General features: G+C 28.2%; 1 protein-coding gene across 1 annotated transcript; it reads left to right on the top strand.

Moving 5' to 3' along the window:
• Positions 1–283: 283 nt before the first annotated feature.
• LOC105851031 (uncharacterized) lies at positions 284–4628 on the top strand. The gene is made up of 2 exons (XM_065803704.1): positions 284–382; positions 3299–4628. The coding sequence occupies exon 2, from the start codon at positions 3301–3303 to the stop codon at positions 4387–4389; it is 1089 nt and encodes a 362-aa protein (XP_065659776.1). The 5' UTR covers positions 284–382; positions 3299–3300; the 3' UTR covers positions 4390–4628.
• Positions 4629–17091: the final 12463 nt, after the last annotated feature.

Genomic DNA, 17091 nt, shown 5'->3' with positions numbered 1-17091 from the left:
GTGAAAGTGTCCTATCTGAAACATCAAAAATTCCTGCGGTCGCCCATGCTTGAACCCGCTTTTATTTTTTTAAACGTTGGCAGAGTATTTTCAAAATCTTGGTTGTATCTGTAAACGGTATGGTCGTTTTGAAAATGTAATCCGTTTCTTGTTTACTTTTTTTTTTTACTTGGAAGGATAACTGGTAAGACATTGTTTTCCTTCCTTATTTTCTTTCATGGTTTGCTATTTTAAGACCGCTAGTAATTGTTGATGAAATCAAATATGATGTTTGTAGATAAATATCGACTTTGGTTTCTGTTTGACAAAATCGACAACTTGGAACCCGTCTCTCGTTCGCAATATTGCCATCAAATTAAAGAAAAAAGATTAGACAATTATAGTGAGTATTTCTTTTAAAAAAACAATGCGATTTTGATCTATATTTTGAATATTAAAAAAATAAAAAATACGTGTTTATTTAGAAATACACTTTTTTTTATAAACACGCAATTTTGTTTGGTTTGTAAAGTAACGCACAAAAATTAATTTAATTTTATAAGTTAAACAATACTCTTGGAAAAAAGCATAACTAGCTACCAGTAACATCGCAATATAACTTAAAGCAAAAGTTGTCTACTTTATTTATGTAACATACTAACAATAGCACAACCCTGCAAGCAATTTATACGTTGTTGTAACTTGTTTAAGTAAAAATTGATTAAATAGCGGTTTAAAATAGCTTAACTAAATATTGTAGAATAAATTTTAAGTACTCTTTGTTGCAATTTTTCTTTGATTTTTTTTTATTATCAATTTTGCCAAGTTACTTTGTATTGTAGTATAAATGGTTTTGCTTTATACCATACTATATACTACTCTAGTACTTCATGATACTAATGCTAATACTTACTTTATGCTAATACTATAATAAGGTTTAAACGACATTAAAATTTTAAACATACAAAATATTTTTAAATTTTATCAAAAAGAGCAATCTTAAAATCTGATATCTATCATTTTTAAACCCAGAGCCCTTGTGAATTATAAGAATTGTGGAATCTTAGGAAGCCTTAAGTGCTATAAGTTACAGCATTTGTTATTAAATGTTGTGTTCATATATCTACACAATTTAGGCAGTTTTATGATTAAAAACTTAGTTAAATTGTTGTAGCTTAAAATCAAAAATTTGTTATTTTTGTTTGGGCTTTCTTGTTTTGGATACAAAAAAAGTCCTAAGTAAATTTAATTGTATATGTATATTTATACACGCACACAAACAGTTTATACCAAAGGATGCAATTTCCTAATATGCTTTTTGCTCTCTTATTCTAAAAATGTGGGCTTTAATTGTTTAGAAAAAGAAGAAAAAAAAACATCTGTGTTTGTCTAGTGTCTATTAATCAACTCAAAAAAATGTTAAAAATGCGAGGTTCCTTGTAAAAGCAAAAAAATTACTTTTGTTGTCAAAATCATACTTTTTAGAAATGAAATTAATAGTGTTCTATTCTCTAACCAAAACACAATTATTTTGAAGACATAATATTTATAACACGATGGTTATCAGCCTTCTTTAATAAGTTATGTAAATATGGAGATAACGCTATAGGATCAAAGATGCTTACGGATCAAGGGTGCAAGTTTTCCTTATATATATATATATATATATATATATATATATATATATATATATATATATATATATATATATATATATATAATATATATATATAACAAAAAGGTGATTTTGTTGCTTAAACCACATTTAATGTATTATCAAATAAAAACCAAAGAAGATATTGAACTAATTTTTTGTTTGTGAGGAAATTTTTGATTAAACAAATCTTTGATGACATGCTAAAGCATACAATTGTATATAAAAATGTTACAAATAAAATACCATAGTTATCAATAAAAAATTGATGATAATATTGAAAATGGTGCAAAAATAACCATCTAAACTAATATATAAAATTTCACTAATGTGCTTTTTTGGAAGTTACACATCTTTTTTGCGTCAATTTAATAGGATTTTTTCAAATTGTAATTGGAACTCTTCTCTAAGCTCTATCTTATTCTTGCTTTAGATTATTTCTAGATCTTATTTGAAATTTTGTCTATTAAAAACCAAATAGATTTGATTAAATTCAAATCTAGTGCTTGATTGTAGTTTTTATTAACTTTAAAGATCCTGCATGACGTGACATTTAAAGACCTGCATGACACAGATACCACCTGTCATTTTAAATGTTTTGAAAGTATTTCTGACAATTCTCTGAAATTTTAATATTCTTGCTATTTCTCTGATAGTGGTCATAGCTGTTATTTGTGTTATCTGTGTTATTTGCCACTTTTTGCTTAGCTTACTGCTATCTGACTATTTTTAAAAAACTCATTAACTCCCAACAAGGCTGCAAGCAACCACTATTAAATTAGGAGTTGTTAGAAAGAAAAAAAAGAATAATAATAATGGGAGAGTTCTAAATCATTGATGTGCGAGAAAAAATAAACAAGATAAATAAAAATTTTTAGAACATGAAGGGAGATGCAACTTCGCTGATGATAAATCAAGCAGGAATGAGTTTTGGTTGGATGGAACTAGAGATAATAGGTCATTTGAGCAGCAATCATGATGGTATTTGTTGGAAAGATTAAGAGATGCAACCTTTCAACAATGAGAGAGTGACTCAAGCTTGCAGATAGAGCAGGTCAAACTAGATTTACAATCCGTTTCTAGACCTTGTTTAAAAGTGACAGAGCATCATTAGAAAAACCAGCCCAATTTCTGTGTATCTTAATATTTAGATCTTGTCAAAATATATAAATATACTTATAATGTGACTACACTAGTTATCATAAGCAATTTTGTGCCTTTTGTCAGAAATTGCCTAACTAACATATAAAAAAAAATTATTAGCATTTAGGTTAAGACTAAACTGTAAATGTAGAATTCAGGTTTAATTCAGACTTGTTGTTCAAGTTATTTAAGTTGTATTTTCACATTTAGCCAAAAACCCAGCAAAGAAATAATATAATTCCAATTAAATAGAGTGTTATTAGTTTTTTATTCAGCATTGTTATTAATGTAATTATTCAGCAGTGTTATTAATCAGTGTTATATCACCAGTGTTATTAATTTTTTATTCAGCATAATGATGTTAGTGTCTGTTGGTTAGATAAAATAGTTTATATTTTCAAATAAAAATTTTTAAACACTAAAAGAAGTTACAAAATAATTTTAAAAAACTTTTTAATGACATTTATTAAATTGTGTCCTTTTGAAACACAGAAGTTATTATTTTGACTTTTATTTTATTAGAAATGGTTCATTGTTGTGTTCCTGGTTGCAAGAATACTCATCACCACAAGAACAGAGGTTCAAAAGATGAATGGGGTTGTCAATCTTCTGATTCTCGCAGTTTTTCACTACATGATTTACCTAATGAAGACAGAATGGACATAAGAGAACTTTGGATAATGGCAATTAATCGTACAAGTTTACCAAAAGATGTAGCTGTTTGTTCAGACCATTTCACAGAAGACTGTTTTGATGAAAAATGGGAAGAGTACAAGCGTAAATATGGCCCTACAAAAGTTAAGCGTAAGTTAAAAGTTGACGCAATACCTACAATATTTCCTGGAAGAATTTTTGTAAACGAAAAGGTCCAACTTATAAAAAACAATTGGAAAAATAAAGTTTTACAAAAAAGAATGGAAATGGAAAAGATGCGTCTTGATAGAGAGTTTAAAGATCGTTTTAAGTATACTCAAACAGATTGTGAATGTAAATGCAAGTGCAAGTTAAAAAAAAAAAATTTTTCACAGCAGGTTAATTTTCAGTTTAAATTTATGGAGGACGTTGGTGTACAATTCCCTATTGATGTGCATGATTCAGTTAATAAAGATCATTCATACACACATGGTAAAGGTAAGGTGTTAAGCAAAGATAGTGGAAAGGTAACAGCTAGCACAACTTCTGTTAGTGAATCAACCCCATTACAAACTGTTTCAACAAATTACATCAAAAATTTAATTGCTACAAAATTGACTGATATAAATGACTGCGTTATTAATGCTATGAATGAAAACTCAGTTAATTCATTGTATGAAAATTCTGTAAATGCACTGAATGAAAACTCTGTTAATTCATTATACGAAAATTCTGTAAATGCACTGAATGAAGGTTCTGGTAATGCATTGAATGAAAATTCTGTTGGATCATTGTATGAAAACTCTAGTGATGCGCTGAATGAAAATTCTGTTAATGTATTAAATGAAATCAGTGGTGCTGCATCAGATTCGTCAATAACATCAAGAAAGCACAAAATGACAATAGATTTAGATAGTGATATTAGTATTAAAAAAATTAATTTATGCAATGGACTTATGATTGATAGCACTGAAGATTGAGAACAGAAGATTCTTTAAAGTTATAAATAGTTTGAAATTGAATTTTAATATTGTTTTGATATTTTGCGATGGTGATATATGCTTTGTTGTTATTGCTATTGGTTTGTTTTTAATACAAAAGGTATAGTTTAGTAATGTTTTGCACCGCATTTTTTGTGTTCAGTTTTTGTTGTTAGTTTTTCTGTTGTTTTGTGTACTAATTTTCTTACAATAGTTTAAACTAAAATTTGTTTTACAAATTATTTCCTTGCCTCCTTTCAGTCCTCTTAATTCCCCAGCTTGTTTTACTTCATAATATAGTTATCCTAACTTTAAATTAGATACTCTAGCTTACGAGATTAATTATTGTTGTAAAAAGGAAACTTTAGTCATGTAACATGTTTTTGAAGAAAACAAGTAAATCAAAAAAAATTTCTTTAACGCACATGTTTTTTTTAACTTTATAATGATAAACGTAAACCACTTAAAATGAAAAGTTATTGAATATGTAAAACATCTTTTTATATCGTTTATTAAAATATAAAAAACTTTTTTTTGTTAAATAATTATCAAATTATGTCAAAAATGAACCATTTTTAATGGCCGACAACACTGGGGGAGGGGGTTTAGTGCTCCTCCTCTCCATTTATTTACCTTTTTTTTATTATTATTTAGAAAATTCAAGATATAGAGGACTTTTTTTAGAAATTGACGATTGTGCCCCTAAACTTCAAAACCTTTGTCGTCGGCCATGTTTTTGACATAACTTGATCATTATTTTAAATAAAACTGCATGCATATTGTAGTTAAGGATAGTCCATAAATTACGCAACGCTAAATTTATTTAAAAAACAAAAGTAATTGATCTTAAGCTCTTTTTACGCGGCGATTTTCGTTAAACTTAATTGGTTATTTTTAATTATTTGCTAAATTTTTCCACTTTAATGAAGATGCAGCATGTGGATTAATTTATAAAATAAATGCAAGTTATACACTTTACACTTGTTTACTTTATTATCTTTATTTATATATTTTTTCGTTTATTTCTTTATTTAAATTTTATTTTGCTTTTTTCTTTAAATTTGTATTGCCAGATGCACCCCTCAGAATTAGAAATAATAAAGTTGATTAAAAAATTGTATTAAGATATATATATATACTTTTATTATAAACTTTAGTTAAATAATCGCTAATACTAAAAATTACTTAACTTTATAAAACTTTAAAAATTGTTGATATATTACAAATGTAATATACCAACTTGGTGTCATTACCTCTCATCTGGTAGAATAAACTTTAAAAAAAAATTGATGGAATAACCTTTAAACATAAAAATGCCCACTAACTTAATGTGGTACTAACCTGTTAAAATCAGCAAAAAAAAATTTTTTTATACTTTAAGTTCTAACAGTTTGAACATCCTAAATCACAAGAACCACTTTACTTTCCTTCAAAAAATAACAGTCCTAAAATTTGTATTCAAAAGCAACAAGGTTATTTTCGAACCCCTAGCAACGGCCTTAGCAACCGTTAGTTTATATGTTTGCCCTATTTTCACAATTTTTTTCATTGTTATTGTAAAATGCTTATTTTGACACAGAACAAAACATTAAAGGTGGTTAATCATATTTTTCTGGCCAATTTCGATGTTTTTTAGTTAGAGGTTTTTTTAATTTATGACATTTTTTATTTTAAAAGGTTGATTTTCTCAGAATAATATTTTTAAACTAGCATATTGATATCTCAGAAACTTGTGACTGCATGCTTTTTGCTTTTTTTTTGCTGACTCAGCATTTTTTATGACAAATAAGTAAAAAGTAGGTGTTTTTTACATTCGGTTTTTTAACTAGTATCGAAAAATGTTTATCATTTAAAGTAAAAAATCTTATTTTGGAAAATAAAATTTGCAGAGTAGTACCACCTTAAGCAAAAATGAAAAATTATCACTAGTTTTGAAAGCCTATTATCGCATTATCATGTCTATGATGTTTTAAACAGGTCTGTAGATTATTTATAATTTCTATATATATGATCATTTATCTTTTTTTTATTTTTAATCTATACACTAAAAAAAAAATATAAATTTCTACCTTTAAAGTATACACATATTCTATCCTTTTAAGGTGGTTCACCTATAAAAAAAAGGCACAAAATTAAAAAAAAAATCGTTTATTCTATGTTGGATGATTTTTGTACAAAATTTATTCAGCTTTCTTATTGTAAAAAAAAGTTTAAAATATATTTTAGTTTTTTTGTTATTAAACAAAATCTTCTATTATGTATTTTTAAAACGCATAGCAACGCACATAGCAGCATACTGGCGACCAAAAAATTATTTATATCATCCTATCCTTAACTCATTTAAATTATATTTTTTGAAATATAAATGTTATGTATACTTTGCTTTATTTGTTATGCAAATTATTAACACTTTTAGTCATGCTTTCAAGTAACAAAAGCACATTTTTTAAGGGTTGTGTCTAGATCATATCCCACTCGCAATGATTTTACGGTACAAGTATTTTGCCGAACAACTAAATAGTGGACTGGAATGTTGCCATTCCAAACCGAAACTCTCAATCGATGTGTTTTCACTTTACTGTGCCTATACCTAAATCAGTGGTTGTACGTACACTCCACTGCACCTATCCCTATATCAGTAGATATATGTACACTCGCTACCTTTATCCCTAAGTAGTTTATTGTTCGGCAAATTACTAAACTCGTCAAAATCATTGCGAGAGGGATATGATCTAGACACAACCTTTTTAAGATTAAAAATAAGGCTTTCAGCTGTTGTTTGAGTTGCTTTGAGTTTCATCTCAGCTTAATATATATTTGTTATACAAACGTTTCATGCTAGGAATATGAAGATTGTGAAACTTTCTAACAAACAGAACTTTGTGCATTTAAAAAAGAAAAAGTTTCATGGAAATCAATTCACAAAAGCAAAAAAGCAGAATGTTGTGTCTGTTCAACACGAGGTAGCCTCTTCAAGTGGAAGAAAATTAGTTAGAAAAAAATATCAATGCAATGACGTAAACAAAAGTATTAATAACAATGAAAATTATTTATGTATTGTAAACTTTTGGAATTTAAAGAATCTAGTATCACTTCTAAAATGCCCTGAGTGTAACAGTACAATAACGTTAACAGATAACCTAACATCTCAAAAGGGTTTTTGTCATTTATTCAAAAATAGTTGTACTTTTTGTGATTGAAATGAGTCTTCATACACATCAGTGAAGTGTTCAACTACAGATAAGTCTCAAGGAAAAACTGTGTTTGAAGCAAACCTACGTGCTGTTGTTGCTTTTCGTGAGATAGGAAAAGGTTTCAGTGGAATGGAGAAATTTACAAAATGCATGAATATGTTTAGTATGACAAACAATTCATTTAATTACTTGCAAAAAAAAGTTGCAAAGGAATATAAAAATGTAGCCACTGTATCCATGAAAAATGCAGCTTGTAAGGAAATAGACTTTAATAATAAACCAATAAGAAGATGTATTAAAATTGATGGTGCTTGGCAAAAAAGAGGATATGTTTCATTAAATGGTTACGTGTCTGGAATCATTGCAGATAAATGTGTTGATGTAGAAGTACTTTCTAAGTTTTGTCGGGATGTAAAATGTGGAAGAGTCGTAAAGGTTCTTTGAAATAAAAAACTTGGAAACTATCTCATAGTTGTTCAATCAATCATTTAAAATCTTCTCGTTCTATGAAAAGCGCTGGTGCGATAAACATTTTCAGTCGTTCCATTGAAAATTATAACATCATTTATGATAGATATCTTGGAAATGGCGATTCAATTTCTTATAAAGAAGTTATTGATTCTCAGCCATACAAGTCTTACAATATAACACCAGAAAAACTTGAATGTGTAGGACATGCTCAAAAGCGAATGGGATCGCGATTGTGCAGTATTGTACAGTCATATAAAAGTACGAAGACCCTAATTCATGCTAGAAATAAATTGACTGAGTCTGCTATAAACAGTATGCAAAATTATTATGGTCTTGCCATAAGAAAAGTAATGTCTATGCTATGAAGAAAGCAGTTTTTGCTATTCTTTTTCACTCAACGGAGTTTCCGGAATAAAACTTTAGACATTCATTTTGCCCACGGTCTAAAAACACATGGTGTAAATGGCAATATGATAAAATCAAAGGAACTACTTTCTATAAAAACAAAATATCACTACCAAAGTGGATTCATGATATAATTAAGCCTATATTCTTTGATTTATCTGCTGATACCTTGTTATTAAAATGTCTCCATGGGGAAACTCAAAATGCTAATGAATGTCTTAATTCATTAGTGTGGCAAAAGTGTCTAAAATCAGTTTTTGTTACCAGAGAGGTTTTTGAAATGGCAGTATACTCTGCAATCTTACATTTAATGATGAAGGAAATGGTGTTAGAAAAGTTTTATCATCATTTGGATGTGATGGTTTTGTAACAGCCGCTAAAACTCAGAAACAAGATATTCTTCGAATAACACGTATGGAACACAAATCTCGTCAACCTGTTAAAGAGCGTAGGAAAACTTTAAAAACAATAAAAAAAGGGTATCTTGATATTGAAAACCAAAAGGAACAACTGGGATATGAAGCTGGGGGTTTTTGATGTGTTTGTTCAACTTGTAATTGTCTAAAACTATAAAAATAATTTTAAAACTTGATATACTTGATTTTTAGTTTTTACAATTTTTCAGAAGTTCAAAACAATGTAATTTTAGTTAAACACCTGCTTTTGACTTGAAATTTTCACAGTATGTTCATTATAGTTAAGAGATTCATTTATGCCATGAATTTATAATACTGATAATGGGAAATATTATTTTTATGCAATGTAACACGCAATAATGTCGATATTTAGTGCAATCTTTAAAAAAAATAATAATATTATCACACAGGATCATGTATTTTTAAAAACCATGGCACAAATAAGAGATAAGGTAGTTTAGAACCAGTATGTAAATTTTTGGCATTATCTGATGTAAACATTTTTAGTTGTCCTGTGATGAAATTTCCATTTTTTTACACTAAAGTGTACAAAAAAGTATGGATAATCGAGGCAAAATACTTTCAACTTTTTTTTTTCAATTCTTTAATATTTATTTTATTATATAAAAAAAAATTATCTTGGTAGAGCTTATTTTTATCAAAAAAAATTTTTTATAGGTGAACCACCTTAAGGTACAAAATTATACCTTTAAGTTTATAAATTATATAGTGGCGTTGCTGGGGTTAGGGAAAAATTGTTTTAAAAAAAAAAAAAGTTCTTCAGAAAAAGTTAGGAGCATATAAAATACAATCTTTCGATCTTGAATAAAAGACGGAAGATTTTTGTGTGAAATAAATAGCTAATATTAAAGAACATCGAAAAATAAAAACCTCAAAACTATTGGTTTCGCCAAACGCAAAAAAAAAAATTAACATGAGTATGAGCAGTTCTATCATTTTCATTTTTTTCGTTTCGTTGTCACCTCTCTGTGCCATCTTGTGATGGACACCATCACGGTGCAATGTGCACCCTCCTAGTGACGCCACATATTGCGGGGTTGTTTGTCACCTTAAGGGTATAATGTTCTACTTTAAAGATACAATTATATAAGAAAATTAATTTTCTTATTTTATCTTAAGGAGCATGATATGTGATATAACTAAATGTCAGATATGTGGTATACCAATAGCTTATAGAATTTTACAAACTATTTCAGTGACACGATTTAATAATAAGCAATACCATTGTATATAATAAACAACTCTGCTATCATCTGATTTTTCGCTCTTTAGTTTATCCTCAACGTTCTATTCTAATAAATGTTTTTAAGAACTTGTGGCTATAAAAATGGCCATTTTCAAAAAAATTTAACGCAAAACAAATCATTAGTATGGCTTTTCATTTTAGTTCATATAAGTATTCCTATATAAGTCTTCCTAGACAAGTTAATTACTAGTTAAAATTTATTAAATTATTTCCTGAATATTTTTAAAAACAAAAAACAACAAAACTTTGAATTGTTATTATATAAAATATTGAGATTTTTTTACCAAAAAAAAAATTAAAAAAAATATTTAAAATTATCCACAATAGCATAACATTCAAAAAAACACCCAACGTTGTTTATTTTACCCTTAATTTAAGCAGTTATCAGAAGCACTTTTACTTCGCTTTTTTATACTGTTTTGCCTTCATTCTTTTTAATTTTTATTTTTATTTTGCAATAGAGGGACATATCAGATGAATAAATAACAAGCTGTATTCATAGTGTTTTCTGGAAAGAAAGTTGGACGTGCATGAGCAACTCGTTCAGTTTTGTTTTCCTTTTTCTGACTTTAATAGCACTCTCAGACAAAGAAACTATTAAAGGATACTTAAAATACCTTAAAAAAGAAGCACCATGAGTTATCATTCTATGCACGGTTTGGTTTTTAAAAATGTATCATTAGTAATGAGTGCAAATAAATGTTCAGATTTCTGATTAAAAATCTATATATCCAATTGTGTAGTCATGCTGTTCATTTCAATAAATAAGTCTCGAAACAATTTAATCATTCTGATTTAGGTGCCCTCCGTGGTACACTATAAATAACAAAAAAATATATTAAAACATATATACAATAGGGCGCTGACTTTTTGTTATCAGGTGAACTATTGTTTGAAAGTAACTGAAAAGTCATTGGTTTTATTTAATTTTTGAAAAAAGTCACCCACCATGACCCTTTATTACACACTGGCTCCGATATATCAGTGAACTTTTTTTATCTTCAAAAGTATATCAATCTGGATCTCAAAAGAACCAGAATTTCATAGAGATTTCAGAAATATGTCCGCAGGAAGACAAAAAAATTTCTACACAAGGGCTATTACAAAAAAAATCAAGAAAAGAGTCAGTCAGCTTGAAGGTAGTTGTAAGAGGTACAATGATAGGGGAATTCTGATTCCGAACCGTGGTCAGAATCACCGAGGGTAAATGTGAAGAAACTGAGCACTGAATAGGGTCAGAAACAAGACATAATTTGAGCTGAAAGATAAATGATTCGGTTTGTCTGGAAAAGGAGTTGGAAAGTTGACTATTTGTGCTTAAACAGGCAAAAGTTGTGGGTCTTTGTACCTGTAGAGTCACTGACACTACAACCAAGCCATTCAATCAGATGAGCATTAAAGTCACCACCAACAACGATATTGGCTGAAGAATAAAGAGAAAGGTCTTGGTCAGTTTGATCAAAAATAACATTGAATAGAGTGCAGTTTTGAGATGAAGGAGAGCGGTGTAGAACAAAGAAAAAGGTGATAAAGTAAAGTGGTGCTAAATGAAAGCACATAAAAGAATAGTCTGATTCAAACCTAGTTTCCAGACAAATGGGTGAATTCTTATGAGTGTAAATGCCCAGGCCAAGCATTTGATAATTGGAGTCTCAACAAATTAAAGGAAGATAATCATCAACACTATGATTACAAGCTGAACTTAAATTAGTCTCACAAAGATCACGTAAGTCTGTTAAATTTGCAAGAGATAAAACTCAACAGAATTAAAATTATTTCGAAGACCAAAAATATTAGTGAATGATAGAATTAGATAACTTGTTGGTGATGGCAAAAAAATGAAAAAAACGAAAAACTGGTGATTTTGATAAAATAATCTATTTTATTAAAATAGATATATTGTAAAAATCCGGAGGTTAAAAAAAAAGATTTTTGTCTAAAAAATTTTTACATAACATATATGTTATATATGTTATTTAATTAACAGATTTTTAATATAAATAACGGAATAAAAGAATAGAATAACAGAATAAATTAGAATAAAAATTGCGAAAAACGTAAATTCAAGACAATATTTTAATAACTATTTAAAATCACAAAAATAAAAATTTTTAATAAATATTTACCTTAATATTACTTGAATTTAAAATATAACATTTTTTTTTGAACATTTGACTAATCATTTATTTATTCTTTTATTAAACATTGTTAATCAATTCTTGTAGACCAGAAAGAGTCGGACTTTGTAAGATTATATTGTCTGCATATGCATTAATACCAGTATATACACCACTGCTGTTCCAACTTTACAATATGAAACAATTTGATATAATATGCTTTTAGTGTATATATTATATAAATGTGGTGATAAAATTGATCCTTGTCACACGTCTTGAGATAAACGGAAATGATTTGATTTATGCCCAAGGTACGATATATTAGCAGTACCCGATAAGTATAGTGATTTTAGTCCGAGAAATACTGAGAGCGGTAATTTTTTGTTGTAATAAAGTTTTTAAAGAACAAATCCCAGTTACAGCTATCGAAAGCCTTATTTCCATTTAAACTACAAATATATATTGATGAGTTATTATTGTTGTAATATTTTATTGTTTCACTTAAAAGGAACTCTGCATGAAGAATGGAGCTATTGTTCTTGAAGCCAATTTAATAAGAGTGGCTATCTGAAATTTCTGGACATTTTTTCATAATAATATATTCAAAGAGCTTTGTCAAAATAGGCATGATACTAATTCCGCGATAGTTATTAGGATTATCAAGAGATTTCTTATAGGATTTTACTATTGGTACAATTATGGATGTTGATAGGTACGCCGGCACTGCTCCATTATTAAAGATATTTTTATAAAACTTTGAAAGCCATGTAAGTAGGTTGTTGTTATAGGAGTATTTAAGATGTTCTGTAGTAATACTCCTTTAACCGAAATAATAAAATTTGAATTTTCTTAATTTTTTTTTTTGTTGCTAGGGGACCAACTACGTCATACCACATGAGACAAAAATAAAAATAGAGTGACACCTGCTATTTTTCAAGTTCTTGTCATACAAAGAACTCAAATCATTAAAAAATTTGCTAGTAACACGTATGTGCACACGAAGGTACATATTGGCTTGTATTAATATACATTATGTTTAACGGTTTAATTAACTTAAACGGTTCAAAAATAGTACTTAAAGTAATTTAGTTTATTAGAAAATTAACTTTTTTAGTGAAAATAAAACTCATTTAATAAAAAATTTAAAAAACTTGAAATAAAATTTATCATCCTTGAACATTTTATAAGTCTGGCGTACGTCGTCAATGGCAACCCCTACTCCCTCCCTGAGGTTTGAGAAGACTTTTTTGAAAATAAGAGTATTTATCGAGGTATAATAATTTTAAGTTGCTTTTTCGCCTTTTAAAGCTTTTTTTCGTAGAGTTTATTTTTACAGTTGAGAAAAAAAAATTAAAAAAAAAGGGCCACCCACCCTAGATAAAAAAGACGACAAGGGCTTCAAAAGGATTTTTTTTTACAGGTACAAAACACTTTTTAAGCCTGTATTTTTTACAGGCACAAAAACTTTTTTCGTCTGTACTTTTTACAAAAATGGGCCATCACCCACTAGGGGCAGAGGGGATGTTTTGAAATTGTTGACTCACGCTAATTTTTTTTTTAATTCTAATTTTTTTTGCAGGTACAAAAAACTTTTCACGACTGGATTTTTTACAGTTACAAAAAACTTTTCACGTTTCACATTATTTCAGGTCGGCAGATTTTTTTCTTAGCGCTTTTTATTAAGCAACATTACGGAAACGTCATGGCTTGAACTGTGTGACAGGGTCTATGATGAGGAATACTACAACGTCAATGAATACGGTACGCATATTTTGAAACCCTATACAGGCTCAGAATAGGCAGAAAAATGAGCAATCTGATTCGCTGATTTTGAAAGAGAGGCAAGTGCGATTTTGTTGAAAAATATAATTAAAATCAAAACAAACAGATTTTTGAAATAAATTTCAATGTAATGATATACTAAGTTTATCAATACAAGTCATGTGTTACTATTAATACAGGAAATTCATTTTATTTTAGTACTCTTCAGAGTATTTAAAATGTATAAAAATCTATTTGTACAAGAGAATTTTCACTCGTAAAAATTTCAATAAAGTTTATCTTGGTGATGAAGATTTTATCTATTGTTAATTTTAAGAAACGAAAAAAAAAATGTGTTAAAGTAAATTTTAAAAAATCTACAAATGTGTTTCTCTTAAAATATGCCCTTGGCCTTAAAGCATCCTCAAATACATAGTTTATATAAGTATGTTGTGCGAGACTAATAGTGAAGCACTTTAGCATACAAAGTTTTTATGCAGTTTTACGTGACTACTGGTGAAGAACATTATTTATAAACTGATTTACATGTTTATTATAAAGAGTTGAAAATTAGAGTTTTTTAAAAAAGAAAATTTGTACCAATTGCAAAACTAGCTTAAATGTTCCATGTCAAAAAATTGGATATTAATCTAATGGAAATAATTTGAATAATAAATTGGATAATAATCTATTGGAAAATTTAACAAAAAAAGGTGATATTTGTTTTTTCACTGAACATTAAAACTTTACTGAGTATTAAAGTCAAAAAATTTAACCAAAGGTGAATTATGGCAATTTTTGTAATAATAATAACTTCATCAAAATTAGCTTTTACATTTGAAGAAGCAAGTTTTCAAAAAAATTATTAATATTACATCAAAATAAAACATAACACATCTCTGTTTTTATATTAATAAACAAGAGATATTCACAGAATCTTAAAAAAAGGAACACTTGTTTTTATAGGTTATATTAAAAATTACATAATAAAACTATGAATAAAATTTGTAAATATGAAGTACATTTTATATAAGATTTTTTTTCTAATTTTTTTAGAGCAGACATATTTTCTTTTTCTTCTGGAGTATATAATGTAAAATAAATTATTAGCATTATAAATATATAAAATTTATCAAAGTTTGCTGCTTTATTTAATATTATTTACCATCAGTTGCTATTGAAGGATACACATTTTATATTAATTATAGAATACAATAACGAGTATTGTTCAGGTTAAAAGCTATATATCAACAAACATGTATTGAGTTTTGAAATTGAAATAAACAACAACATGAACTTGCGTGTTTGCAATCTTTCTTGTTTATACCTTTTTACACTTAGTTTTTCATAAAGGTGTGTTAAGTTGAGATTTATTGCTTTTGGTAATCAGTTTACTATATCAAAACACACTTGTGGGCATCAGGTTATAGATTTTTTCTAATAGCTTATTATGCTACAATGCTTTGTGATCTTTTATTACTATACATTACCAAAGGATATCTAAATTTGCTCTTGCTTACAATTGCTTTTGATTTAAGTTGCAAATCATCTGGGTGTGCTATAACAACCAATAAGCAATATTCTTAAACTTTTTTAGTGTTGTATATAATTTATATATGGGAGTAATAAGTGTAAAGTTCTAAAAAGAAATTAGGCTATTTTTTCAAAATACTTTTCTTCCTAAATGATTGGATAAATGGGAACTTAATTTGAAAAAAAATTATACCAAGTTAATAATAGTCTATTGATATTAGTAGGTAAATTTTAAAACTGTTTTAAAAAATCTATCGTATGAGAATCACAGCATAGTCAAGTTTCACCATCTGGTTTATAGTTTGTTACAATGGTTGTCTTTTTTATATCTAAGAATTATAAAAACAAACTAATTTTTTTAAATCTTTATTTTTAAGAAAAAATTCTGAAAACCACGGATGTTTGAGTTGTGAGGGTTTGTATAAGTATTTGTATTATATTGCAAAAAATTGGATAGAAAAATCATAATTTTTTTTGCTATTATTATTGTTTGGTTTTTTATGAAATTACTCATATTCACTTTTATTATTCAATACGTTTTTTGACATTTGTTTCGATTTAAACATACGCGCAAAAGCCTCTCTTTCAGAATCAGCGAATCAGATTGCGCATATTTCTGCCTATTCTGAGCCTGTATAGGGTTTCAAAATATGCATACGGTACCAACTATTCGGGTTATTTGGTTACCATCAATAGTAATTTCAAGTTTTTGACCAATCCCTGATAAATGTTAGTCGCTTCTAGTTCTTATGTCAATTGCAAGAAATTACTGGGTTCCAGAGTAAAATCTGTTACGTATTACAACTTGAAAGCCATTTTCAATATTTATATATTAGTTTCATTGGCAAAGTTGCGTGAGTAGAGAAGAGAACAGGATAAACATCCGGATAAAACCAGATAAATATAGCTTTTTAACAAAGCGATATTAGAGCCTATTAAGCTGTCCATTAATTACTGTATCAACTGTGGTGATATTCATTACAGGGTTTAATTCATTGACGTGGGCAATATATGAGGACGTACTTGAGACTTTTACAAGAAATGTTTACATCAAAAAGCCATGAGGTTTGAGTTGCGTCTTGTTGAATGAGGTGATGGCGTATTATTTTCTCAAAGGCGACTCTGAAGCGGCACTAAACTTATATAGACAACTTCTCTAGCTAAGTCTGGATTATAAACAACTTCGTGTTAAAGAGCAATATTTTTATAACTGTAATTTGGTGTTGCTGATGATATATCAGTAGAAATGATAACTTGCGTACTGTCACTAAAGCTAAATTCATATTCAAACTGTTTAAAGCTTGAGAGGTGAAATGGCCCTTTTGCGTTGAAAAGTTCAAAATTAAGTGGGGTGAAGTATTTAGATCCATTGGGGGCTGGCTCTCGACTAAAAGTGATTGATATTGCCGCGTTAGCTCCTGTTGTACTGCCGGAGTTTGAGGCTGACCTCAATAGAGTTAAATTTCCAGGATTTACTTGATCATTGATACCCTGCATCAACCTGTGGAATAAAGCTCGCTAAGTGGAAGGTAAGAAAA

The sequence above is a fragment of the Hydra vulgaris genome, chromosome 08, assembly GCF_038396675.1.
Source record: "Hydra vulgaris chromosome 08, alternate assembly HydraT2T_AEP".
NCBI classification, from domain to species: Eukaryota; Metazoa; Cnidaria; class Hydrozoa; order Anthoathecata; family Hydridae; genus Hydra; species Hydra vulgaris.
The sequence above is the reverse complement of the archived record's forward strand: the minus strand, read 5'-3'. Positions and strand labels throughout refer to the sequence as shown.

Coding starts and splice junctions, on each gene's coding strand:
- LOC105851031 (XM_065803704.1), top strand. CDS start 3,301: ATGGTTCATTGTTGTGTTCCTGGTTGCAAGAATACTCATCACCACAAG.